This window comes from Gadus macrocephalus, chromosome 9 (genome assembly GCF_031168955.1).
Source record: "Gadus macrocephalus chromosome 9, ASM3116895v1".
Taxonomy (NCBI): domain Eukaryota; kingdom Metazoa; phylum Chordata; class Actinopteri; order Gadiformes; family Gadidae; genus Gadus; species Gadus macrocephalus.
The window spans coordinates 11,000,842-11,026,288 of NC_082390.1; the positions used below are offsets into that span (position 1 = coordinate 11,000,842).

The 25,447-nt window shown below is 49.9% G+C and overlaps 1 protein-coding gene and 1 long non-coding RNA gene across 2 annotated transcripts; both read left to right on the forward strand.

The window, feature by feature from the left end:
• Positions 1 to 300: 300 nt before the first annotated feature.
• Positions 301 to 24,666, forward strand: LOC132464399 (Golgi apparatus protein 1-like). The gene is made up of 26 exons (XM_060060745.1): positions 301 to 765; positions 5,428 to 5,457; positions 5,724 to 5,810; positions 6,501 to 6,716; positions 6,864 to 7,067; positions 8,025 to 8,096; positions 8,330 to 8,516; positions 9,051 to 9,265; positions 9,388 to 9,509; positions 10,077 to 10,178; positions 10,256 to 10,409; positions 11,204 to 11,341; positions 11,843 to 11,929; positions 12,551 to 12,613; positions 12,740 to 12,853; positions 13,203 to 13,291; positions 13,522 to 13,639; positions 13,737 to 13,829; positions 14,564 to 14,701; positions 14,907 to 15,030; positions 16,382 to 16,524; positions 17,806 to 17,907; positions 21,212 to 21,319; positions 21,658 to 21,778; positions 22,371 to 22,477; positions 23,134 to 24,666. The coding sequence occupies exons 1-26, from the start codon at positions 334 to 336 to the stop codon at positions 23,299 to 23,301; spliced, it is 3,534 nt and encodes a 1,177-aa protein (XP_059916728.1). The 5' UTR covers positions 301 to 333; the 3' UTR covers positions 23,302 to 24,666.
• Positions 3,255 to 5,263, forward strand: LOC132464427 (uncharacterized). Its single transcript, XR_009527260.1, has 2 exons — positions 3,255 to 3,445; positions 3,666 to 5,263. It is a non-coding gene; the product is annotated as an uncharacterized LOC132464427 (long non-coding RNA).
• Positions 24,667 to 25,447: the final 781 nt, after the last annotated feature.

A 25,447-nucleotide genomic window follows, 5' to 3' on the forward strand; every position in this document is an offset into this window, starting at 1 on the left:
CTTCCTGTGACACTGGGGGGTGGAACCCAGAACCTTCCTGTGACACTGGGGGGTGGAACCCAGAACCTTCCTGTGACGCTGCTTCCAGATCAGTTCTTAAATCCAGGGGTCCTAGGCTCTGGACTTTTTTAAATGAACAAAATAAAATCCAAATAAAATATAAAAATACGCTAGTTGACGTGTGGCAGTTAGTGTAGTTTTCTATTTCTTAGTGTAGAAATGTCCCACTAGATTAGGAGGTACATTCTACCAGCTGTAGCTCTATGCTGTAGCTCTAGCTCTATGGTGACGTCACGTCCTCTTCCTCCTCCTCAGCTCGGAGCTCTTCTGAAGATGGCGGAGTGTGTACGTGTTCCCTTTCTCCTGCTCTTCGCGTTCATCGCAGTGAATGTGTGTTTGATTCGCGGGGACAACGCGGGCTTCAAGGCCGTCGGTAAAGACGTTATCAACCCGCCGGTGAGACCGGGTGCCGTGGGGGAGGCTGACCGGAGCCCGGGAGTCGGAGCCGGCGGCCCAGTGAGACAGGGCGGCCCGGCGGAGGCTGACCGGAGCCCAGTAGTCGGGGTCGGCGGCCCGGTGAGACCAGGCGGCCCGGTGGAGGCTGACCGGAGCCCGGTAGTCGGGGCCTCGGCTCCCCGGCGGCGCTCCGCTCCCTGGAAGCTGGCCGAGGAGGCCGCCTGTCGGGACGACCTGAGCCGGCTCTGCCCCAAACACTCATGGAACAACAACCTGGCCGTGCTTGAGTGTCTCCAGGACCGCAAAGAGGTGAGGAGGACCGGTCTCCGGGTCCGGTCCTGTCATTACTAGGATATAAACAGTGACCGCTTCATCACGAGGCATTAAGTCTGGGCGACCACTAAACCAGATTTTAGAGTTGTATCACACAGTGGACAGTAAACGGTTGGTTCACTCAAGGAGTAGATATATAACGGAATCCTCGTTATGGGTCTGGCTGGTTCTCGTCTCTCTTCACTCGTCTGTAAAGGTCCAACTGGTTTTAAAGTAAGGAACTGGAGCGATCATTAGGTGGGGAAACTTTACTATAAACTTAACTATTTCTTTCCAAAGCGACTTATGGGGATCTGGTATTGGAGACGCTGAGCAGAATGAAGGGACTTCCTGATCAGGGGTTAAGGTTATCCCCGCTATAGACGATCGAACTGACACCCTATAACGACAGTGTTGAGGATGCATTCTGCAAGTGGAGGAAGGCTACTGGACGCCTTCCTTCTCCTTGGCATTACGATACTCAGAATAACTGGGAGCACCTTTGGTCAGCTGAGAGCTAAGGGTTGTACTGGTAACTACCTTTCAGTGACGTGGTGGCAGGAAGACCCTGTTATGTTCTGGGCTGTACCCTGTCATTGGGGTCAGGAGGGTTAAACGTTTAGGGGATGGTCTTAAAATGGAGGATGTGGACTTCCATGTCCACAGTTCGACCTGTAGGCATCCTTCTGGAGGAGGGAGGCGTCCTTCTAGAGGAGGGAGGCGTCCTTCTAAAGGAGGGAGGCGCCCTTCTAGAGGAGGGAGGCGTCCTTCTAGAGGAGGGAGGAGTCCTTCTGGAGGAGGGAGGAGTCCTTCTAGAGGAGGGAGGAGTCCTTCTAGAGGAGGGAGGAGTCCTTCTGGTGGAGGGAGGTGTCCTTCTAGAGGAGGGAGGTGTCCTTCTGGTGGAGGGAGGAGTCCTTCTAGAGGAGGGAGGAGTCCTTCTAGAGGAGGGCGGAGTCCTTCTAGAGGAGGGCGGAGTCCTTCTGGAGGAGGGCGGAGTCCTTCTGGTGGAGGGAGGTGTCCTTCTAGAGGAGGCAGGAGTCCTCTGGAGGAGGGAGGAGTCCTTCTAGAGGAGGGCGGAGTCCCTCTGGAGGAGGGTGGTAGGACAATTGGACTCCTCCCCCCTCTAGAGGATTCCTCCAGACCTCCTCCAAGAGGGGTCCTTGAGGCAGTGAGCCTGCCTTGTGGGCGATGGTGAGCTGTTCTCCTCTCGGCCTCATCACCAGTATTAAGGTGTTTCTAATAATAGACGTCTTGATTTATTCCACTTTTATCCCCTGTTGCCAACAATGATAAAATAGACAGAGGATCAGTTACCTTCAGCGGTCTTCTCGACTTGATCAGCCGGAGCTAAAACATTCGTCCTCATTCTTTTTTATTCTTCTGCATTGATTTGGAACGCGACAGGCACACGAGTCTCATGTTATTGATCAATCAGGATCAAGTTAGTAACAAGGCTGTGGTAGAATAACATCTGATTCACAGAACTCATTCATCAACGTTCATCATCATCCTCCAGTTCTCTTGATGCTGTGAGGTACCTGTTAGGTGCTAGGACTTACGGGAGTTGGGGTTAGGAGATAGGAACCACGAATTGGGTTGTTAGGAGCTAGGGCTAGGAGCTTGGCGTTGGGGAAAGAAACTAGGTATAGGAGCTGGGTCTATAGGCTGGGGGAGACTAGGACCTAGGACTCAACGGAAGAGGTAGAGGGGAAGGAGGCTAGGGGATACGGTCAAGGGTGTACAATGAGAAGCAAACCGCAAAAATATGTCATAGGTTTTGTATGGAAACCGTTTAGACAAAGGGACTTTAGAAGTGGTCTGATCTAACCAGTCTGACTGGTCCAACACACCCAAGCTCCTGGCTGGAGGCTGGGTCGGCTCTGCCCCAGCTCCTGGCTGGAGGCTGGGTCGGGTCTACCCCAGCTCCTGGCTGGAGGCTGGGTCGGCTCTGCCCCAGCTCCTGGCTGGAGGCTGGGTCGGCTCTGCCCCAGCTCCTGGCTGGAGGCTGGGTCGGCTCTGCCCCAGCTCCTGGCTGGAGGCTGGGTCGGGTCTACCCCAGCTCCTGGCTGGAGGCTGGGTCGGGTCTAGCTCCTGGAGGCTGTATCTCCCTGCAGGCGGTGAGGGCTGCTGGTCTTCAGACCATGGCATTATAACCGGTCGCCGCCCTGCTGCCGCCGCTCCACAACATTCCTCCTTGTGGCCGTGTGTGTTTGTGTTGGATGGAATATTCTGGGAAGGGCGAGTTAAAGATGCTCTGCTTTTCAATTGTGAAAATCACGCGTTATTTGGTCTATATGTTTGTGATTTAAGCTGTGAAGCTGTCGTGGTCATTAGTGTTCTTGTGTGCGCTAATTGAGCGACGGCTGCTAAGGAACCACCACAGGGCAATGATGGGGATAAAAAATCACCACCATCCTCCTCTCCAGATCAGGGAGTATGGTGTCTCCTCGGGCAGGATGGTGTCTCCCCGTCAGGATGGTGTCACCTCGGGCAGGGTGGTGTCTCCTCGGGCAGGATGGTGTCTCCCCGTCAGGATGGTGTCACCTCGGGCAGGGTGGTGTCTCTGAGGGCAGGGTGGTGTCTCTGAGGGCAGGATGGTGTCTCTGAGGGCAGGATGGTGTCTCTGAGGGCAGGATGGTGTCTCTGAGGACAGGGTGGTGTCTCCTCGGGCAGGGTGGTGTCTCCTCAGGCAGGATGGTGTCTCCTCAGGCAGGATGGTGTCTCTGAGGGCAGGGTGGTGTCTCTGAGGGCAGGATGGTGTCTCTGAGGGCAGGATGGTGTCTCTGAGGGCAGGATGGTGTCTCTGAGGGCAGGGTGGTGTCTCTGAGGGCAGGATGGTGTCTCTGAGGACAGGGTGGTGTCTCCTCGGGCAGGGTGGTGTCTCTGAGGGCAGGGAGGAATACACAGTGCTGTGTCGTCACACTGACTGCGCTCCTAGAGAAAATGTAGCAATAATGTAAGGGGAGACGGCCGATTCTGTCTAGCAAACAAAGTTACAATGAATCAATCGCCACAGTGAGATGGACAGTGTCTAAATAAAGCTTCTCTTTATTATTATTATCATAAGAGCTATGATGCAAATGGGGAATATTAAGCCTGCGGTGGCATCTGTACGCGCAGATTCTCTGAGTCGACTGCTGGGTTTCCTGACTGATGATTCGAATCATAGACTTTCAGCGGACAGCCCTAGAGTCAAGTATGCTAAATGTAGCCTCCAAGAAAACATAAAATTGTCCAAGAATTAAAAGGCAGACTGCAATCACAGCCTCATCATATGTTTACGAAAGCTACAGCCCAAAATGATACAGTAGTGAAAGCTAGATTTATTGTGGCTGAAGAAATCTCAAAGCTTCAAAGTGGTCTTCAAAGGGGGCATTTCTGAATCAGTGCATAATTAAGGTGTGTGAGCAGGTATACCCCAAGATACAGACTTTTTTGAATGTCAGTTTGTCAAGAAACACCATCACAGACCGAGTTAAAGAACCATCCGGCAATCTTACCCTACAGCTGGCCGAGGAGACGCAATTATCGATGTTATAACGATGGTATAACGATGTTATAATAGCACAGTACAAATGTATGTTATTGCATGTACAATACTTGGACACATGAATAAACAATAATCAAATGCAAAGACAGTAATTTAACAATATGTTAAGGAACAGTTACATTTATGTAGTCTTACTGTTACAAACGGCCCTACTGTCTAACCATTTACTGCGCCTGAATGACCTTTCTCTGTACTGTCTAACCCCTACCTTCTCCTTAATGACCTGTCTCTGTACTGTCTAACCCCTACCTTCTCCTTAATGACCTGTCTCTGTACTGTCTAACCCCTACCTTCTCCTTAATGACCTGTCTCTGTACTGTCTAACCCCTACCTGCTCCTTAATGACCTGTCTCTGTACTGTCTAACCCCTACCTGCAACTTAATGACCTGTCTCTGTACTGTCTAACCCCTACCTTCTCCTTAATGACCTGTCTCTGTACTGTCTAACCCCTACCTGCTCCTTAATGACCTGTCTCTGTACTGTCTAACCCCTACCTGCTCCTTAATGACCTGTCTCTGTACTGTCTAACCCCTACCTGCAACTTAATGACCTGTCTCTGTACTGTCTAACCCCTACCTGCTCCTTAATGACCTGTCTCTGTACTGTCTAACCCCTACCTGCTCCTTAATGACCTGTCTCTGTACTGTCTAACCCCTACCTGCACCTTAATGGCCTGCCTCTGTACTGTCTAACCCCTACCTGCTCCTTAATGACCTGTCTCTGTACTGTCTAACCCCTACCTGCTCCTTAATGACCTGTCTCTGTACTGTCTAACCCCTACCTGCTCCTTAATGACCTGTCTCTGTACTGTCTAACCCCTACCTGCTCCTTAATGACCTGTCTCTGTACTGTCTAACCCCTACCTGCTCCTTAATGGCCTGCCTCTGTACTGTCTAACCCCTACCTGCTCCTTAATGGCCTGTCTCTGTACTGTCTAACCCCTACCTGTTCCTTAATGGCTGGTCTCCAGTCATTAAGGAGCAGGTAGGGGTTAGACAGTGACTCCAGTCCGGGGCTCCAGACCTCTTCAGTCAGAAGTAAACGGTGGCTGTAGGCTGTGGTTAATGTGGCGCTCTCTCATATCCTCCTCTGCTCCTCTAACCACCAGGAAACTGAGATCGCTGCTGACTGCAACCATGTGAGTATTTAATCTCTCAGCATGCATTCTTCTAGCTGAGACGGTATCCCAGCATGCTCTCTGCTAGCCCAGACGGTATCCCAGGATGCACTCTGCTAGGCAATATGCCAGAATGCACCCTGCTAGCCATGTGTTGCTCCATGCTAATGGCTAATATTTAAGCTGTGTATTAATCAATGCTAACAGACTTCTCTAGCAGTAGCCTGCTAGCGGTTTCTCTAGCGGTAGCCTGCTAGCTTGTCTTCATCTCATGTTATCTCCTGCAGCTGCTCTGGAACTACAAGCTGAACCTCACCACCGATCCCAAGTTCGAGTCGGTGGCCGTCGAGGTCTGCAAGACCACCATTTCAGAGGTCAGACCCCCACACGGCCATCTTCTGAATGGTTCCCCCCAAAACAGTTGGGTGGAGCATTTCATACATCAGGGCTGCACCCTCACATTGGAATAGTGAATCATGTTCTGAGTCGACTCCAATTCTCCGTAATAACTTATTATTAAATAATAATTAAGTGCATTAGAAAATCCAAGTAAAAGCGCCCTGAGCTATGGTACCCTGGCGCCCTGAGCTATGGTACCCTGGCGCCCTGAGCTATGGTACCCTAGCGTCCTGAGCTATGGTACCCTGGCGCCCTGAGCTATGGTACCCTAGCGCCCTGAGCTATGGTACCCTGGCGCCCTGAGCTATGGTACCCTAGCGTCCTGAGCTATGGTACCCTGGCGCCCTGAGCTATGGTACCCTAGCGCCCTGAGCTATGGTACCCTGGCGCCCTGAGCTATGGTACCCTAGCGCCCTGAGCTATGGTACCCTAGCGCCCTGAGCTATGGTACCCTAGCGCCCTGAGCTATGGTACCCTAGCGCCCTGAGCTATGGTACCCTAGCGCCCTGAGCTATGGTACCCTAGCGCCCTGAGCTATGGTACCCTGGCGCCCTGAGCTATGGTACCCTGGCGTCCTGAGCTATGGTACCCTGGCGCCCTGAGCTATGGTACCCTAGCGCCCTGAGCTATGGTACCCTGGCGCTCTGACGCTCCGTCGCCCGCAGATCAAGGAGTGTGCTGCAGAAGAGCGAGGGAAGGGCTACCTGGTGTCCTGTCTGGTGGATCACCGTGGAAACATCAGTGAGCACCAGTGCAAACAGTACATCACCAAGATGACCAGCATCGTGTTCAGCGACTACCACCTCATCTGCGGCTTCATGAACAAGTGTCGCGACGACATCAACAGCCTGCACTGTGGCAGCATCAACACGGGAGAGAAGGTACTGCTAAATAGTACAATGACTAGGACTAGTCATAGTACTAGTCACTATGACTAGAATGTACTGTATTGTTCTAGATTTACTGTAATATATCTGTGTGTGCACCATGCTCATCTCTCTCTCTCTCTCTCTCTCTCTGTGTCCTAGGACCTCCACTCCCAGGGCGAGGTGATCGAGTGCCTGGAGAAGGGGGTGGTGCAGGAGGCAGAGGGGGGAGTGGGGGTCGCCCCCATCAGGGAGGACTGTAAGAAGGCCATCCTCCGCGTGGCCGAGCTCTCCTCCGATGACTTCCACCTGGACCGCTACCTCTACTTCTCCTGCAGGGACGACCGCGAGCGCTTCTGTGAGAACGTGAGTCCTACTGCAGCTCCTCTCCCTCCTCCTCCTCCTCCTCCTCCCCTTTCATCTCCTTCTCCTTAAAAGACAATTCCGATATTTTTAACATTGAGCCCCCTTTCTGGTTTGTCTAAGATGAAATAGAGTGGTTAACACCGAAATTTAGATTATTGGTCCTGTCTCGAGTCGTCGTCGGTCATCTCGTAGAGCGACTTACCGGCAGGTTATGATGTATATATGTGGACATTTGGTAAGTCATTTTTTTGGAATAATAATACATTTACTCCGTGAAAAAGACGATTGAATTAAATTTTTCCTTTTTTATTGAACACACACACACACACACACACACACACACACACACACACACACACACACACACACACACACACACACACACACACACACACACACAAATAAAAAGCCGCTATTGGTGGTGTCGGGTCAGCCATCTCTTCTTCGTTTGTTACCAGACTCTGGTTGCATTGTGGGATAGCGTAGTGAGGTCCGTGGTTTACTTTGGCGGTAGTACGCATTCGGAAACGTCTTCCGTACTACAGAATGCGTACTGAGTATTCGGACGCGCTATATTTTTCACATACTACAAAATGCATACTATATAGTATGCAAGTATGAGTATTCGGATTCAGCCAAAGTGTATTTCGCTACGATACTTGATTAGGAACATCAACAAACACCACTAACCACTTCACATTTCTGAAAACAAACGTTTAGGGGTGTTTTTGAATGCCCATAGCCAGCCATTGTGAAGCAGGCAGGGGCGATTCGAAATTAGCCAAATACTCGAGGCAGGATCAATAGCCAAAATTTCGGCGTTAACCACTCTATTTCATCCTACACAAACCAGAGAGGGGGCTCAATCTTCAAAATACCGGAATTTTCCTTTAACTTCATCATCTCCTCTCTCCCTCTTCCTCCTCCAACTTGTGTGTGTGTGTGTGTGTGTTGCAGACCCCAGCTGGAGAGGGGAGGGTCTACAAGTGTCTCTTCAACCACAAGTTTGAGGAAGCGATGTCTGAGCGGGTAAGAGAGTATAAGTGTGTGTATCGTGGTAGTGTGTATTGTTGTAGTGTGTACTCGTATCAGGGCAGACTAGCAGGTGATACATCTTCATTGTGCTCACGCAGAGCCTCCAGCAATGAGTGTGTGTGTGTGTGTGTGTGTGTGTGTGTGTGTGTGTGTGTGTGTGTGTGTGTGTGTGTGTGTGTGTGTGTGTGTGTGTGTGTGTGTGTGTGTGTGTGTGTGTGTGTGTGTAGTGCCGAGAGGCCCTGACCACCCGTCAGAAGCTGATCTCTCAGGACTACAAGGTGAGCTACTCTCTGGCGCGGGCCTGCAGGGCCGACCTCAAGAAGCAGCACTGCAGCGTGGAGACGCCGCGCGCCCGCGCCCGCGAGGCCCGGCTGTCCTACCTGCTGCTCTGCCTGGAGTCCTCGGTCCACAGGGGTAGGGGACACACACACATGCACGCAGATATGCACACGCACAGAGGCAGGCACTCAGAGGCGAGCACACACACACATGAACAGAGAGAAACGCACACAGACACGCACGCACACACAGAGACAAGCACGCAAGCACACATAGACACACACGCACACGTAGGCCCGCACGCACACAGAGACAAGCACACAGACACACACTCTCTAGTTCAGCATAGTTCAGTCAGGAAGGAGGAGCGAAATGCTGGATTTTATCTAGAGATCAATAGATCGATATCTATCGATCTCTATTCATAGATTAATAGATTGATAAATCTCGATAGATTGATAGATCACAGTTTTGCTCTCCTCGCTGTAGCGTAGTTGTTCAGCGTCAAGATGAGAGAGAGACATCGTCTGATGAGGCCGAACACGGAGCACAGGGGAGGAATTCAGAGGAATACAGCTGGGTCCTGGGGCGTCCTGTGGGTACCGGCCGGTCCTTGTTTGGACCGGCCTAACCACCTTGCACTGGTGGTTAGCTGTGGACCTCTTCCAGGGCGGACGGTCAGCGGCGAGTGCCAGGGGGAGATGCTGGACTACCGCCGGATGCTGATGGAGGACTTCTCTCTGAGCCCGGAGATCGTGCTCCACTGCCGGGGGGAGATCGAGGCCCACTGCTCGGGGCTGCACAGGAAGGGGCGCACGCTGCACTGCCTGATGAAGGTGGGCCGCGGCGACCAGGCCGCCATCGACAAGCAGTGCCAGAAGGCTGTGAGTACCACGCCCATCGGCGCGCCGTGACCTAGCGTCACCTAGAGGTGGTCTAGGGTTGAACCCCGTGTGGAGACTCTGTAGATATGACCCCCCTGTCCCCGTCCGTCCCCCCCCCCCAGCTCCAGACCCTGATCCAGGAGGCGGACCCCGGGGCCGACTACCGCATCGACCGGGCCCTCAACGAGGCCTGTGAGTCCGTCATCCAGACCGCCTGCAAGCACATCCGCAACGGAGACCCCATGTAGGTCCACACACTGCTCTACACACACACTGCTCTACACACACACTGCTCTACACACACACTGCTCTACACACACACACTGCTCTACACACACACTGCTCTACACACACACTGCTCTACACACACACTGCTCCACACACACACTGCTCTACACACACACTGCTCTACACACACGCTGCTCTACACACACACTGCTCTACACACACACTGCTCTACACACACACTGCTCCACACACACACTGCTCTACACACACACTGCTCTACACACACACTGCTCCACACACACACACTGCTCCACACACACACACTGCTCTACACACACACTGCTCCACACACGCACTGCTCTACACACACACTGCTCTACACACACTGCTCTACACACACAGTGCTACACACCTTGCTCCACACACACTGCTCTACTCACTCTACATACACTGCTAGACACACTGTTCTACACACACTGTTCTACACACACTGCTCTACACACAGTGTACACACACGGCTCTCTACACTCTGTGTGTAGAGAGCTGTACACGCGGGATGACCCAATGGGTGTGCTGTCCTCAGGATCCTGTCCTGCCTCATGGAGCATCTGTACACGGACAAGATGGTGGAGGACTGTGAGAGCCGCCTGCTGGAGCTGCAGTACTTCATCGCGCGTGACTGGAAGTACGTTAGCTACCCTCTATCTCGTTAGCCCTAATCAGCCGAGTCGGTCCTGTAACTCGTTAACTGTGTGTCGTTAGGCTTGACCCCGTCCTTTATAAGAAGTGCCAGGGCGACGCCTCCCGGCTGTGCCACACCCCCGGCTGGAACGACACCAGCGAGATAATGCCCCCGGGAGCCGTGTTCTCCTGCCTCTATCGCCATGCCAACCGCTCCGTGGACCAAGGCCGGAGGGTAGGACCCTAACCCCAAGACCCCTTACCCCAGGACCCATGACCCTAACCCTTACCCTAACCCCAGGACCCTAACCCCGGGACCCTAATCCTAACCCCATGACCCCTAACCCCATGACCCCTAACCATAGCCCCAGGACCCATCAGCCTCCTCATCCGCCCTAGAGTTCCTTCTGATGTTGATCCTTCATCAATGTCACTCACATCTTTCAAACAGTTTTTACAGTTTTAAACTTGAGCTTTACTTGCTCCTCTCTCTTCATACCAAATCCCTCCCCGTGCTCCTCTCTCCTCATACCAAACCCCTCCCCGTGCTCCTCTCTCCTCATACCAAACCCCTCCCCGTGCTCCTCTCTCCTCATACCAAACCCCTCCCCCTCCTCCTCTCTCCTCATACCAAACCCCTCCCCCTCCTCCTCTTTCCTCATACCAAACCCCTCCCCGTGCTCCTCTCTCCTCATACCAAACCCCTCCCCGTGCTCCTCTCTCCTCATACCAAACCCCTCCCCCTCCTCCTCTCTCCTCATACCAAACCCCTCCCCCTCCTCCTCTTTCCTCATACCAAACCCCTCCCCGTGCTCCTCTCTCCTCATACCAAACCCCTCCCCGTGCTCCTCTCTCCTCATACCAAACCCCTCCCCGTGCTCCTCTCTCCTCATACCAAACCCCTGCTCCTCTCTCCTCATACCAAACCCCTCCTCCTCTCTCCTCATACCAAACCCCTCCCCGTGCTCCTCTCTCCTCATACCAAACCCCTCCCCACCCTCTCTCTCCTGACCTCCTGCTCCTCCTCAGCTCTCCAGGGACTGTAAGGTGGAGGTGCAGAGGATCCTCCGTCAGCGAGCGCTGGACGTGAGGCTGGACCCGGAGCTCCAGACGCGCTGCATGACCGACCTCGGCAAGTGGTGCAGCGAGAAGATCAACGCCGGACAGGTCAGAGCTCACCTCCTCCACCCTGCTTGACTCTACTGCCTGACCTCCTCCCTGACCTCTGATCTCCTCCCTGACCTCTGACCTCCTCCCTGACCCCTGACCTCTGACCTCCTCCCTGACCTCCCTCCTCTCTGACCTCCCTCCTCCCTGACCTCCTCCCTCCTCCCTGACCTTCTCCCTCCCTCCTCTCTGACCTCTGACCTCCTCCCTGACCTCCCTGACCTCCTCCCTCCCACCCCCCTGACCTCCTCCCTGACCTCTGACCTCCTCCCTGACCTCCTCCCTCCCTCCTACCTCCTCCCTCCCTCCTCCCTGACCTCCTCCCTCCCTCCTCCCTGACCTCCTCCCTGACCTCCTCCCTCCTTCCCTACCTCGCCTCTATCCATTCATTCACCCCTACATGATTGACAGGTTTGTTGGTCAAAAGGCCTGTTAGATGTGGTTTACAGGATTGATTCACGGCTGGCGTTTTAATTGACAGCTCAACTGTGGCTCTTGCAGGAGCTGGACTGTCTTCAGGACCACCTGGAGGACCTTGTGGCAGAGTGTCGAGACACAGTGGGAGACCTGACCGAGCTGGAGTCGGAGGTACAACTCTCAGACCCTTGTTCCAGCAGTCCTACTGTGTTACAGCAGAACCTCTGGTCCAGCAGTCCTACTGGGTTACAGCAGAACCTCTGGTCCATCAGCAGTCCTACTGTGTTACAGCAGAACCTCTGACCCAGCAGTCCTACTAGGTTACAGCAGAACCTCTGACCCAGCAGTCCTACTAGGTTACAGCAGAACCTCTGGTCCTGCAGTCCTACTGTGTCACAGCAGAACCTCTGGTCCAGCAGTCCTACTAAGCAGGACTTCTAGGGGGGAGAGGCTCATAGCCTGGACCAGACACCAACAGCTGCCAGGGTTTCGTATCCACAGAAGAAAGCTTATTTGCGAGTAGAGAGAGTAGATGAAGTGTTTGAATATTTTAAATTGTGTATTTTCTTCACTTAATGTTTTCTGTTGGCCAATTCTGTGCTGACAGATCCCACAGAGAAAGAAAGGACTTTAGAAATTAATCCAAAGTCTGATTGGTGGGACTACCAGTAGAGTAGATGAGAACAGGACCTCCAGCTGACGGCTGGGTACCAGTAGAGGAAACTAATTCACCAGGTCAAACTAACCAGCTGACCTTATGCTAATCTAAGACCTACTCCACGTTTTCTGCAGGACATCCAGATTGAAGCTCTGCTGATGAGGGCCTGTGAGCCGGTCATACACGCCTACTGCCACGTAGGTCTCTCTCTCTCTCTGTCTGTGTGTGTGTGTGTGTGTGTGTTTGTCTGTCTGTCCGTCTGTCTGTTTTGCCCTCTGTGTCTTACTCTTTGTGTCCGCCTGTCTGTCCGTCTGTCTCCCCAGGAGGTGGCAGATACCCAGCAGGAATCGGGGGATCTGATGGAGTGTCTGGTGCAGAACAAACACCAGAAGGAGATGAATGAGAAGTGTGCTGTGGGCGTCACTCACTTCCAGCTGGTCAGTCAGAGCGCTGCTCCTATCCAGAGGGTTAGGCTTTAGGGTTAGGGTTAGGCTTTAGAGTTAGGGTTAGGCTTTAGAGTTAGGCTTTAGGGTTAGGGTTAGGCTTTAGAGTTAGGGTTAGGCTTTAGAGTGGTGTGCAGTAGTCCCACAAGGGTTAGACTTTAATGCTGCTACACACCGGCCCAACCGTTGGCCATCTGCAACGTTTGGGTAGGACTCGGACGAGTTCGGGAAACCATCTTTTAGCTGTTAAGTGTTCAGCTGTGTTCTATTTGTTTTTTAAATGAACAAAATACAAAAAAGGTCAAATACGAATTTGAGTTGAATGTGTTCCTTTCTTCTCCAGATCCAAATCAAAGACTTTCGTTTCTCCTACAAGTTCAAGATGGCCTGCAAGGAGGATGTGCTCAAACTGTGCCCCAACATCAAGAAGAAGTAAGGCTGGAGACTAAGGAGACCTCAGAGCAACCACAGCATCCTCTAGATAAAGAACCAGAGGGCTAGCTAACCGAGGGCCAGCTAACCAGAGGGCTAGCTAACAAGATGGCCAGCTAACCAGAGGGCTAGCTAACCAGCTATGCATAACACCTTGAAACATGCAGCATCAAACTAAATCATACTCTCTCTGTCTCTGTCTCTGTCTCTGTCTCTCCTCTCTCTCTCAGGGTGGATGTGGTGCTCTGCCTCAGCACCCAAGTGAGGAACGACACCCTCCAGGATGCGAAGGAGCAGAAGGTTTCAGTCAAGTGTCGAAAGCAGCTCCGTGTGGAGGAGCTGGAGATGGTTAGTCAGGACCTTCAGCCTGTCTCTCTCTCCTGGTGGGCTCTGTCTCTCTCTCCTGGTGGTCGGTCAGAACATTCACCCTGTCTCTCTCTCCTAGTCGGAGGATATCCGGTTGGAACCAGAACTGTTCGAGTCGTGTAAACAAGACATCAACAAACTGTGTCCCAATGTTGCTTTCGGCAGTGCACAGGTGAGCCTTTCTGTTTGTGAGTCTGTCTGTCGTTACCTGTCTCACTGCCTGTCAAGAACTAGAGCAAAGGTTTTTTTGTGTGTGTGCTTGTGTGTGTGTCGATTTGAGCTCAGCTTGTGTGCGTGTGTGTGTGTGTGTGTGTGTCGAGGTGAGCTCATCTTGAATGTGTGTCGAGGTGAGCTCATCTTGAATGTGTGTCGAGGTGAGCTCAGTGTGTGTGTGTGTGTCAAGGTGAGCTCAGTGTGTGTGTGTGTCGAGGTGAGCTCAGTGTGTGTGTGTGTGTCGAGGTGAGCTCAGTGTGTGTGTGTGTGTGTGTGTCAAGGTGAGCTCAGTGTGTGTGTCGAGGTGAGCTCAGTGTGTGTGTGTCCAGGTGAGCTCAGTGTGTGTGTGTCCAGGTGAGCTCAGTGTTTGTGTGTCCAGGTGAGCTCAGTGTGTGTGTGTGTGTGTGTGTGTCCAGTTGAGCTCAGTGTGTGTGTGTGTGTGTGTGTGTCTGTTTCCAGGTGAGCTCAGTGTGTGTGTGTGTCTGTTTCCAGGTGAGCTCAGTGTGTGTCTGTTTCCAGGTGAGCTCAGTGTGTGTATGTTTCCAGGTGAGCTCAGTGTGTGTCTGTTTCCAGGTGAGCTCAGTGTGTGTCTGTTTCCAGGTGAGCTCAGTGTGTGTGTGTCTGTTTCCAGGTGAGCTCAGTGTGTGTCTGTTTCCAGGTGAGCTCAGTGTGTGTGTGTGTGTGTGTATGCAGGTGAAGGAGTGTCTGAAAGAGAAGAAGCGGCAGCTGTCTCCGAAGTGTCACCAGCGGGTCTTCAGGCTGCAGGAGGTGGAGATGATGGACCCAGAGCTGGACTACCAGCTCATGAGGGTCTGCAGGAACATGATTCGGGTAAGACACGCCCCTCGGTCACGTGACCAGGTTAAGACACGCCCCTCAGCCACATGACCCGGTCAGACTGATTGATTGTAGAGATCTGTACCAATAGTTTGAGAACAGTGCACCGAGGTTCCTCGAGAATCGTTGAGAGGTAACGGTGTGTCTTTGTGTGTGTGTGTGTGTGTGTGTGTGTGTGTGTGTGTGTGTGTGTGTGTAGCGGTACTGCACGGACTCGGAGGGGAAGAGTGTTCTTCAGTGTCTGAAGCAGAACAAGAACGCAGAGCTAATGGACCCCAAGTGTAAACAGCTGATCACCAAGAGACAGATCACCCAGAACACAGGTACTCACCCTCTCACCCAGAACACAGGTACTCACCCTCTCACCCAGAACACAGGTACTCACCCTCTCACCCAGAACACAGGTACTCACCCTCTCACCCAGAACACAGGTACTCACCCTCTCACCCAGAACACAGGTACTCACCCTCTCACCCAGAACACAGGTACTCACCCTCTCACCCAGAACACAGGTACTCACCCTCTCACCCAGAACACAGGTACTCACCCTCTCACCCAGAACACAGGTACTCACCCTCTCACCCAGAACACAGGTACTCACCCTCTCACCCAGAACACAGGTACTCACCCTCTCACCCAGAACACAGGTACTCACCCTCTCACCCAGAACACAGGTACTCACCCTCTCACCCAGAACACAGGTACTCACCCTCTCACCCAGAACACAGGTACTCACCCTCTCACCCAGAACACAGGTACTCACCCTCTCACCCAGAACACAGGTACTCACCCTCTCACCCAGAACACAGGTACTCACCCTCTCACCCAGAACACAGGTACTCACCCTCTCACCCAGAACACAGGTACTCACCCTCTCACCCAGAACACAGGTACTCACCCTCTCACCCAGAACACAGGTACTCACCCTCTCACCCAGAACACAGGTACTCACCCTCTCACCCAGAACACAGGTACTCACCCTCTCACCCAGAACACAGGTACTCACCCTCTCACCCAGAACACAGGTACTCACCCTCTCACCCAGAACACAGGTACTCACCCTCTCACCCAGAACACAGGTACTCACCCTCTCACCCAGAACACAGGTACTCACCCTCTCACCCAGAACACAGGTACTCACCCTCTCACCCAGAACACAGGTACTCACCCTCTCACCCAGAACACAGGTACTCACCCTCTCACCCAGAACACAGGTACTCACCCTCTCACCCAGAACACAGGTACTCACCCTCTCACCCAGAACACAGGTACTCACCCTCTCACCCAGAACACAGGTACTCACCCTCTCACCCAGAACACAGGTACTCACCCTCTCACCCAGAACACAGGTACTCACCCTCTCACCCAGAACACAGGTACTCACCCTCTCACCCAGAACACAGGTACTCACCCTCTCACCCAGAACACAGGTACTCACCCTCTCACCCAGAACACAGGTACTCACCCTCTCACCCAGAACACAGGTACTCACCCTCTCACCCAGAACACAGGTACTCACCCTCTCACCCAGAACACAGGTACTCACCCTCTCACCCAGAACACAGGTACTCACCCTTTCACCCAGAACACAGGTACTCACCCTCTCGTGTGTGTGTGTGTGTGTGTGTGTGTGTGTGTGTGTGTGTGTGTGTGTGTGTGTGTGTGTGTGTGTAGACTACAGGCTGAACCCGGTCCTGAAGAAGTCCTGTAAGGCGGACATCCCCAAATTCTGTCAGAGCATCCTGAAGAAAGGGGGCGGCGACAGTGAGCTGGAGGGTCAGGTGATCGCCTGCCTCAAGCTGAAGTACGCCGACCAGGTAAACACTGACTGACCAATCAGAGAGGACCTCTGTTGTCTGACTGCTACTGTATAACGCTCGCTGACTGCTGCTGTGTAGCGCTAGCTGACTGCTGCTGTGTGAATAGTGCTAACTGACTGCTACTGTGTGAATAGTGCTAGATAACTACTTCTGTAAATGGCTAGCTGACTGCTACTGTGTGAATAGTGCTAGATAACTACTTCTGTAAATGGCTAGCTGACTGCTACTGTGTGAATATCACTAGATAACTACTTGTGTAAATGGCTAGCTGACTGCTACTGTGTGAATAGTGTTAGATAACTACTTCTGTAAATGGCTAGCTGACTGCTACTGTGTGAATAGTGTTAGATAACGACTTCTGTAAATGGCTAGCTGACTGCTACTGTGTGAATAGTGCTAGATAACTACTTGTGTAAATGGCTAGCTGACTGCTACTGTGTGAATAGTGCTAGATAACTACTTGTGTAAATGGCTAGCTGACTGCTACTGTGTGAATAGTGCTAGATAACTACTTGTGTAAATGGCTAGCTGGCTGCTACTGTGTGAATAGTGCTAGATAACTACTTCTGTAAATGGCTAACTGGCTTCTACTGTGTGAATAGTGCTAGATAACTACTTCTGTAAATGGCTAACTGGCTGCTACTGTGTGAATAGTGCTAGATAACTACTTCTGTAAATGGCTAACTGGCTGCTACTGTGTGATTAGTGCTAGATAACTACTTCTGTAAATGGCTAACTGGCTTCTTCTGTGTGAATAGTGCTAGATAACTACTTGTGTAAATGGCTAGCTGGCTGCTACTGTGTGAATAGTGCTAGATAACTACTTCTGTAAATGGCTAGCTGACTGCTACTGTGTGAATAGTGTTAGATAACGACTTCTGTAAATGGCTAGCTGACTGCTACTGTGTGAATAGTGCTAGATAACTACTTCTGTAAATGGCTAGCTGACTGCTACTGTGTGAATAGTGCTAGATAACTACTTGTGTAAATGGCTAGCTGACTGCTACTGTGTGAATAGTGCTAGATAACTACTTGTGTAAATGGCTAGCTGACTGCTACTGTGTGAATAGTGCTAGATAACTACTTGTGTAAATGGCTAGCTGGCTGCTACTGTGTGAATAGTGCTAGATAACTACTTCTGTAAATGGCTAACTGGCTTCTACTGTGTGAATAGTGCTCGATAACTACTTCTGTAAATGGCTAACTGGCTTCTACTGTGTGAATAGTGCTAGATAACTACTTCTGTAAATGGCTAGCTGACTGCTACTGTGTGTGCAGCGCTTGTCTCCGGACTGTGAGGACCAGATCCGGGTGATTCTGGAGGAGTCGGCGCTGGACTACAGACTGGACCCTCAGCTGCAGATCCACTGCACCCCTGAGGTACGACATATATGAGTGTGTGTATGTGACTGTGGTGTTTATATAACGCGTGTGTTGTATACATGTGTGGTGTGTGTATATGAGTGTGTTGTGTGTATATAACGTGTGTGGTGTGTATATGAGTGTGTTGGGTGTATCATACCTGCAATCTAGTTACCATTTGGCGAAATTCACAGTTTTTAACTCAAAATCTGTCATTTACGTGAATCGTGGTGATTCGAAGAGGTTTTTTTTTAGTGGGGGGGGGACCGACCGACTGACCAACCATAGACTGTGTAATAACCAACTGTATAATGAGTGAGAAACAAGTGTGCTATCTTCACAATACAAAATCTTTGGCCAAATGACTCGCGTTCCACGACCACCAATCATAATCAAGATAAACCACAGCGTGTGTTTTTTTTCTCCATCGGCCCAGTCCTGGAGTGGAATTGCTCAGTCGTCAGTCACTCCCGAAAGAAAACAAAAAGTTTAAAATGAGACTGCGCCTGGGTTATTTTGTTTTGATAAACGTATACTTTAAAACAGCCCGTCATTAGCTGCGTTAACGTGGACACTTCTAAACCGATTAGAAGTGGAAGAACAGCTCAATCAGAATAAAAAATTATCATATATACGCCTACATCAGAACAAAATTCTGTGCGGAATAAAAGTGGTGGTGTAGTACACTATAATCGAGATGTATACACTTATTCCAATTGGTTTAGATGGATGCGGCTGCTTTTTAACTTGGAGCGATGGCATCAGCAGCTGCAGTAGTTCGCAATTGGTCCCTCTGTACTTTTATGCGCACCGAACTTGACCGCCGTCAAGGAAAGTGGATATTTTTTGCCTGATTCACGTCTTTCTTACACACGCGTGTCCGGTTGCTAACTAAAATCTGCGTCTTTTGCACACTATTTCTCTGCTGATCAACAATATGAATGTTAATTTTAAAAAGACACACCGTGTGAATATATTGTTTCGTTTTGGCAAGGGCCCGTTTAATAAGCAGTGTATAGATGATGTATAGAACGCTGCCGGTCATTATCGAAAATAATAGCCTTCAGGGCGAAGCAAGACACCTCCGCTTCGCGTCGGGGTCCGGTTCTCCCTGTCGGGGCTTATTTTCCCGGTAATGACCGGCATTCTGTACAACATTATCCCTTACATACATCATATAAGTCCAGACCAACATAACGGTTGTGCGCGAGAGACATATGAACGTACGCTTACCACTTTTGTAAATACCATATACACTGTATACAGTACATTCGGAAAATTGCCAAATTTGGTAAATGGGATTTACTGTTTACCTGTCCTAAGTGTGCATGTTTTGTATAGCGCCCCCATGTGGCAGCAGAAATAATGGCTTTAAAACTGGTTTGGTTAGTGGATAGACCTTTTCACATTTAAATTGTTCTGTTGAAACACAACTATGAGAAGGGGCACCTGCTTTTTTTTGTTTTACTTGGGTGCAAATGAGATATTAACACTGAAGGATTTTTCAGAACTTAACTAGTACACTAGAATGCGTAGTTTACATGTTAAAATAGCTAACGGTTTAGGTTGTCACCTATTTCAGCACTTGAGTTTGCAGGTATGGTGTATATAATGTGTGTTGTGTTGTGGTGTATATAACGTGTTTGTTGTGTTGTGGTGTGTATAATGTGTGTTGTGTTGTGGTGTGTATATAACGTGTGTGTTGTGTTGTGGTGTATATAATGTGTGTTGTGTTGTGGTGTATATAACGTGTTTGTTGTGTTGTGGTGTGTATAATGTGTGTTGTGTTGTGGTGTGTATAATGTGTGTTGTGTTGTGGTGTGTATAATGTGTGTTGTGTTGTGGTGTATATAACGTGTGTGTTGTGTTGTGGTGTGTATAATGTGTGTTGTGTTGTGGTGTGTATAATGTGTGTTGTGTTGTGGTGTATAGAACGTGTTTGTTGTGTTGTGGTGTGTATAATGTGTGTTGTGTTGTGGTGTGTATAATGTGTGTTGTGTTGTGGTGTATATAACGTGTGTGTTGTGTTGTGGTGTGTATAATGTGTGTTGAGTTGTGGTGTATAGAACGTGTGTGGTGTGTATAATAACGTGTGTGTTGTGTTGTGGTGTGTATAATGTGTGTTGTGTTGTGGTGTGTATATAACGTGTGTGTTGTGTTGTGGTGTGTATAATGTGTGTTGTGTTGTGGTGTATATAACGTGTTTGTTGTGTTGTGGTGTGTATAATGTGTGTTGTGTTGTGGTGTGTATAATGTGTGTTGTGTTGTGGTGTATATAACGTGTTTGTTGTGTTGTGGTGTGTATAATGTGTGTTGTGTTGTGGTGTGTATAATGTGTGTTGTGTTGTGGTGTATATAACGTGTTTGTTGTGTTGTGGTGTGTATAATGTGTGTTGTGTTGTGGTGTGTATAATGTGTGTTGTGTTGTGGTGTATATAACGTGTTTGTTGTGTTGTGGTGTAGGGCCCGACCGATATTGATTTTTGAGTGCCGATGCCGATTATTTTCAGAGAAAAATTACGATTACGATTTAATCGGCCGATTAAAAACAAAACAAAAAAAAGCCTTTAAAACATAGTTTTTGATACCTTAAATATACTTGAAACACTTTTGACGAATATGTGAATTGAGTGTTTTAGAATACATTTAGTAAAAAATGAGTAATGTAAAATAAATAACTAACTCCCAATGTGCTGCGCTCGTGAGCAGTGACTAACACGTGCGTGCTGAGCAGTATGGTCTCACCGTTAGAGTCTACAGTATAACTAAATTAACATGGCCTGGGACCTAAAGAAAAACAGGCACAACATGCTCAAATAACGCGTCTTGTGTACATTGGTGAGGTGAGCGCGCAGCTGCCTGAGCGAGCGTGCTTTCATGTTGTACGGTAAAATTCAATCTCCTCTTTTTTACTCCAGCTAAAGTTGTTAGTTAGCAAGGCGAGTAGGAGCGCAATCTGCAGGATACTAAGCGCAATAACATTTCTAAAAAAAATAAATACAAATAAATCGGTTGTAATCGGCGTCTTTTTGGCAGATGTTGATTATTTTCAAAAAGGCTATAATCGGCCGATTAAATCGGCAGGCCGATGAATCGGTCGGGCCCTATTGTGGTGTGTATAATGTGTGTTGTGTTGTGGTGTATATAACGTGTGTGTTGTGTTGTGGTATGATTATTATGTGTTGTGTGGTGGTGTATATAACGTGTGTGGTGTCTATATAAAGCGTGTGTTGTGTGTGTGTAACGTGTGTGTGTATGTAAGGTGTGTTGTGTTGTTAACGTGTGTTGTGTATATAAAGTGTGTGTTGTGTATCTTGTGTAGATCGCGCGGCTGTGCTCGGAGGAGGCCGCGGCCCAGGAGCAGACCGGTCAGGTGGAGGAATGTCTGAAGTTCAACCTCCTCAAGATCAAACCAGAAGCCTGCAAAAAAGTATGGCCAATCACAACCCTCCATACGCACCCATCAGCCAATCACAACCCTCCATACGCACCCATCAGCCAATCACAACCCTCCATACGCACCCATCAGCCAATCACAACCCTCCATACGCACCCATCAGCCAATCACAACCCTCCATACGCACCCATCAGCCAATCACAACCCTCCATACGCACCCATCAGCCAATCACAACCCTCCATACGCAACCATCAGCCAATCACAACCCTCCATACGCAACCATCAGCCAAACACAATCCCCCACACACACCAATCAGTCAATCATGGAACACCACCTGATCCACGCTTACACACTTCCTGTCTGCTACAGGAAGTGCTGAACATGCTGAAGGAGAGCAAGGCGGACATCTTTGTTGACCCGGTGCTCCACACGGCCTGCGCCCTCGACATCAAACACCAGTGTGCTGCCATCCCGCCCGGCCACGGACGACGTGAGACACCCCTCTGACGCACTCTGACCCACTCTCTCTCTGACTCACTCTCTCTGACCCACTCTCTCTCTGACTCACTCTCTCTGACTCACTCTCTCTGACCCACTCTCTCTCTGACTCACTCTCTCTGACCCACTCTCTCTCTGACCCACTCTCTCTCTGACTCACTCTCTCTGACCCACTCTCTCTCTGACTCACTCTCTCTGACCCACTCTCTCTCTGACTCACTCTCTCTGACCCACTCTCTCTCTGACTCACTCTCTCTGACCCACTCTCTCTCTGACTCACTCTTTCTGATTCACTCACTCACTGTGACTCAATCTATATTTCTCTGACTCACTTCCTTTCACACGAAAGGTTTACACTTCTGTTTGAACAAAAAGTTATATAACTAATATTTTGGCCCTGTAATCGTATGTTGGCTCCAGTAGTTGCTTGAGTCTCCAGATCACAAGTTGGCGAGGTGGGCTAAAGTCTGATGAACACCAGCAGCTTGTGTTGGCTAACTGTTTGACGGTTGGAACTCAACCGTTAGCTAGGGAGCCATCTCACCAGCTAGCCGGTACAGACGTGTTGTGATGTGTGTCTTCAGAGATGTCCTGCCTGCTGGATTCCATGCAGGACAAACGAGTCCGTTTGCAGCCAGAGTGTAAGAAGAGGCTTCAGGACCGGATCGATATGTGGGGCTACGCTGCAAAGGTAATCTAATCCTAATGATCTAACCCCAATGATCTAACCCCAATGATCTAACCCCAATGACCGCAATGATTGCACACTGTAGCTTTTATTAACGCTCCGGTTACACCTCATTTTAAAGTTGATCCTCGGGTCGCCATCGCATATAGGAGAGTGCTGCTCCCTAGTACTAGAGAATGATCTAGAGTGCTGCTCCCTGGTACTAGAGAATGATCTAGAGTGCTGCTCCCTAGTACTAGAGAATGATCTAGAGTGCTGCTCCCTGGTACTAGAGAGTGATCTAAAGTGCTGCTCCCTGGTACTAGAGAGTGATCTAGAGTGCTGCTCCCTGGTACTAGAGAATGATCTAGAGTGCTGCTCCCTGGTACTAGAGAATGATCTAGAGTGCTGCTCCCTAGTACTAGAGAGTGATCTAGAGTGCTGCTCCCTCGTACTAGAGCAGCTTCCTCGTCTATTTCCGTTGCTCTGTAACATGTGCAATGACAACAATAAAAAATCTAATCTATCTTTCTCTGGCGGTCGGACCTATGCGTTGATGTACCAGCTGTTGGGATTGAGTCTCTAATGGTGTGGATCAATCCCTTTCCTGTGATATGTGGCATGAGTGAACATCTGCAACATGACACCATGACCTCTGACCCGTCACCTTTGACCTCCAGGTGGCGCCGGCTGACGGTTTCTCGGACCTGGCCATGCAGGTGATGACTTCACCGTCCAAGAACTACCTGCTGGCGTCCATCGGGGGGGGCGTGGCCCTGCTCTTCGTCTTGGGTCTGCTCTGCGGCCGCATCACCAAGAGACTGACGCAAGAGCTGAAGGACAGGTAGAGTGGGGACACGCCCACTCTCCTCCCACTGCCACCAAGCCACACCCCCTGCCTCCAACAAGCCACGCCCCACCTGGCTGAACTCACTGAGGGGAGGGGCTCCATGTTGAAGCTGTTTATTGGAACAGTTTATGGCCGCCTCCTGGGTCTAATCCCGCTTCTTCCTGCAAGAGCCACGCCCCTTCCTTACCTCTCCTCTTTGTTTCCTGTTGTGATTGGACATTAACTCCTCCCCGCCAGGGTATTCCTCCAATCAGGTGTGTGTGTGTGTGTGTGTGTGTGTGTGTGTGTGTGTGTGTGTGTGTGTGTGTGTGTGTGTGTGTGTGTGTGTGTGTGTGTGTGTGTGTGTGTGTGTGTGTGTGTGTGTGTGTGTGTGTGTGTGTCCGTGGTATTGCATGGTCTCGAGGGCCCTGTGACATAACACCTCCTCCTGCTGTGATTGGTTGACTAACAGTCAGGGGGCGGGGCCTCGATGCTAAGGAAGCGAAGCGGCTCACTGTCGCACTCTGATGACATCAGTGACCCCTGCTGGCCTGATCTGGTACGACCGCTCTGATTGGTGCATCAAGGCTGAGCAAGCAATCAACAGCATCCATGTTTCAAGTGTTCGGTTACCATAGAGATGAGATGTGAACATTTTTGTTTAAAATGATGATACTGGAATCATTGCACATTTGTTGTTGTCTTTTTCTATCTTTGAATATATATGTGTATATATATATGTATATGTGTATTTATGCATATATATATATATATATATACATTGTGTGTGTGTTTTTGTGTGTATATATATACACATATTTATATATGTGTGTATATATACATATATTGTTTTTTCTGTCATAGCCTTATTTATTTTGTTTACTAATGGTGAAAGTCTTACAGATCTGATGTGATTGGCTGGGCTGCTCCAGAGAGAGGGATTGTGGGAGTTGGAGTCACGAATGTGAAACCAAAGCGGAGAACATTTCCTACTATTAGAAACCACTTGATTGACAAGGAGCCGCTCAACCAATCACAGGAGACCTAAACAGCTTCTGCTCTGCGCCTGTTCAAAGTCTTCTCTCTGACACACACACACACACACACACACACACACACACACACACACACACACACACACACACACACACACACACACACACACACACACACACACACACACACGTGTATGTATATATATATATATATATATTACACATACAGAAACACATTTTGTTACAGCCTTACACCGTGTGTGTGTGAGCAGATCCATCCCATAGTCTAGTTTGTCCTCGCTGGGCCCGCAGGGGTGTTGTCATGGTAACGCTGCTGGGCTGCTTTGTGTACAGATGATAAAATGTTTAATAAAATCTGCTGGTTTTTACCAAGTTGTTTTGTCTTTATTAAACTACCTACATTAGCTTTAACTACCATGATTAACCACTGAATCCCAACCCTTGTTATTATTGTCTAACCCTAACCCATACTATTGACTAACCTTAGGCCATATTGTCTTACCCATGCTATTGACTAACCCTAACCCATATTGTTTTCCAGGGCCTCTACGCCAGAGCCACGGAGAAAGAAGAGTTGCAGCACTCTGACTTTCGCTGGCGGGGTGGTCACGTGGTTCACGTAAGCCTGTATAGTTCCAAAACACGGGATAACTATGGGACTGATTGCGATATTGACTGTACAATATATTTCTTACAAAAATGAATGTAAAAATATATACACTATCGATATATTGAGCCTGGGGGTGTAGGTCCAATATCATCATCATCGCCTACTACCCCTTCTGGGGCTTAGGCCGCAAACAAGAGTTCTCCATGCACCCCGGTCCTGGGCCAACATCTCAAGCTGTCCCCAAGTGTAGCCCATTTTCTTGGCGTCTGCCTCCAAGTCTCTACGCCAGGTGTTTCGCGGCCGACCTCTCTTTCTTTTCCCTTGGGGATTCCACTTGAGGGACTGTCTTGTGGTGTTTGTGGCTGGTTTACGGAGAGTATGGCCTATCCATCTCCAACGTCGTTGGAGGATCTCTTCGTCCGCTGGCTTTTGGCTGGTACGTTCCCACAGTTCTTTGTTGCTGATGGTGTTAGGCCAGTGGATCTGGAGGATTCGTCGCAGGCAGGTATTGATGAATGACTGGATTTTGTTTGTTGTAT